Source organism: Propithecus coquereli, unplaced genomic scaffold (assembly GCF_000956105.1).
Source record: "Propithecus coquereli isolate 6110/MARCELLA unplaced genomic scaffold, Pcoq_1.0 Scaffold353, whole genome shotgun sequence".
NCBI lineage: Eukaryota > Metazoa > Chordata > Mammalia > Primates > Indriidae > Propithecus > Propithecus coquereli.
The window spans coordinates 2,816,985-2,818,842 of NW_012149208.1; the positions used below are offsets into that span (position 1 = coordinate 2,816,985).

Below are 1,858 nucleotides of genomic sequence, written 5' to 3' on the forward strand. Positions count from 1 at the left end.
GCACAGTTCTAAGGGCTTTACAACTATAATCTCATTTATTCCTCAATACCCTAGGTAGGTAAGTAGGTGTGTCCTCATTTTACAGATGATTAATGTAAAACACAGGAAAGTTTTAGTAAGTTGCTAGAAGTCACACAGTAAGTTGTAGAGCCAGGACTAAAACGCAAGCTATTTGGCTCCATAACCAGGTTTTAAATCTCCCATCCTTAATAGTTACCTTCAAAAGTGTCAAAGTACCTTGATAATATAAAGTAGGTAACTTACCTCGCTGTTTTGAGGATTTTTCAATTTCTTCTTTAAGCCTGTCTAAATCACTTTCAAAGTCCTGGCTACCACAAACATCAAACAGCTTGTCTTCATAACTGGACAATTGCTCTTCTTTTCTTTTTAGCTCATTATTTATATGATTTTTATTTTGCTCAGCTGAAGCTAGCTCCTTGCTAAAATAAGAAAAAACGTGGATTATAATTTTAAAACATGAGAAAAGAGTTTGAAAAGTTTGAGTAGGCATATATAAGACAAATTCTGTCAACAAATCGTTACGAGGGTTTGGTATAACAAAACACTACTTATTTTAGAAGTCAAGGCCATAGTGCACTGCCACCTTGACTCTCTCCCTAGGGCACTGACTCACTTGCCAATCCTAGTCCTGGGCCCACTCCCAGGAAAATGTACTCAGGCAGAATTCTGGCTGGTTTCTGGAGGGTCATTGTCTCAGATCTCGGGTTAAGAGCCTCAGCAAGAGGATGCCTGCTGGGCCTACTGCAGGGAAGGAAGAGAGGAGGAAAACATTTCCCTAATTCCCTTTAGTCCCTTTCACAATATTACTTCCCTACTCCCCGGTAGAAACCTTTTCTTTTTCCTGTCCTTGTTGCCCGTCGTCTACTTACCTACTGATCACTCACTCCCTCTCATTCATCAACGATTTTGCTTACTAGTACAATTTATCTCCACTCCAACTCTTAAACATCATCCTAGCCAACCTCAATACTCACACATGACAGGGTTTTTCAATTTGCAGGTTATGATACAAGTCATGTAATCAATTTGATGCATTGTACTCAGCATATTTTTAAAAAGTGAAACAACAGAATGTAATATATTGGAGTAGACTGTATGTAGTACTTTCAGAAATTTGTTTCAGATAAATGTGTGTGATTACACACACACTGCATCATGATACTACCTGTTTTGAGTTGCAGTAAAAATATGGAGAAAAAATAACTGATATAGGTGATACTCTCACCATCCTGGCTTCCACTGAGCACTTCTCCTCAAGGTCACCAGCCGCCCCAGTACCAGGTGCAGTCTTCCTCTTCCTCTACCTCTAGGCAGCACCAGACACTGCTGCCCTTTCCTTGAAGGCCTGTCTTACCACGGCACCCTAACACCGCTCCTCTCTGGTTCTCACCCTGGTTTCCTTGGCACATCCTAGTTTCCTTCGCTTGCTCCTCTTCCTTTGCCTGCCAACATTTAAATGCTGGTGTTTCCCTGGAGTCCAGCTGTAACCCCCTCTTCTTCTTGCATAGCTCTGTCAAGGTGAGATGGCCTGTGCTAACTTCCATCTTCCCTTATACGGCAGCAACTCCCAATCTCCTGAACTCCAAACTCCAGCTCTCTACTCCCTAACAGACACTTCCATAAGAAACACAGATTTAACACAGCCAAAGCCAAATCCACTATCTTCGTCAAAATCTGTGTGGAATTTTTGACCCTCTTATCCGACCACCATCCAAAGTAGTATCTGAGAAACATGATCACTTTTTATAACAGATTACTCACAGAAATGACAGGGAATTTTAAAATTTTAATCCTCTTACTTCAGTCTACAAATTGTCAAGGGAAAGGGGCCCAAACT

General features: G+C 41.1%; 1 protein-coding gene across 1 annotated transcript in view; it reads right to left on the reverse strand.

The window, feature by feature from the left end:
- LOC105816017 (DNA repair protein RAD50-like) overlaps positions 1-1,858 on the reverse strand; it is a gene marked incomplete at its 5' end in the record, with an annotated part of 32,393 nt that overhangs the window by 21,556 nt on the left and 8,979 nt on the right. The window contains 2 exons of the mRNA XM_012651314.1: positions 265-565; positions 1,446-1,463. Coding sequence (XP_012506768.1) covers positions 265-565; positions 1,446-1,463 — 319 coding nt within the window. The remainder of the gene's footprint in view (positions 1-264; positions 566-1,445; positions 1,464-1,858) is intronic.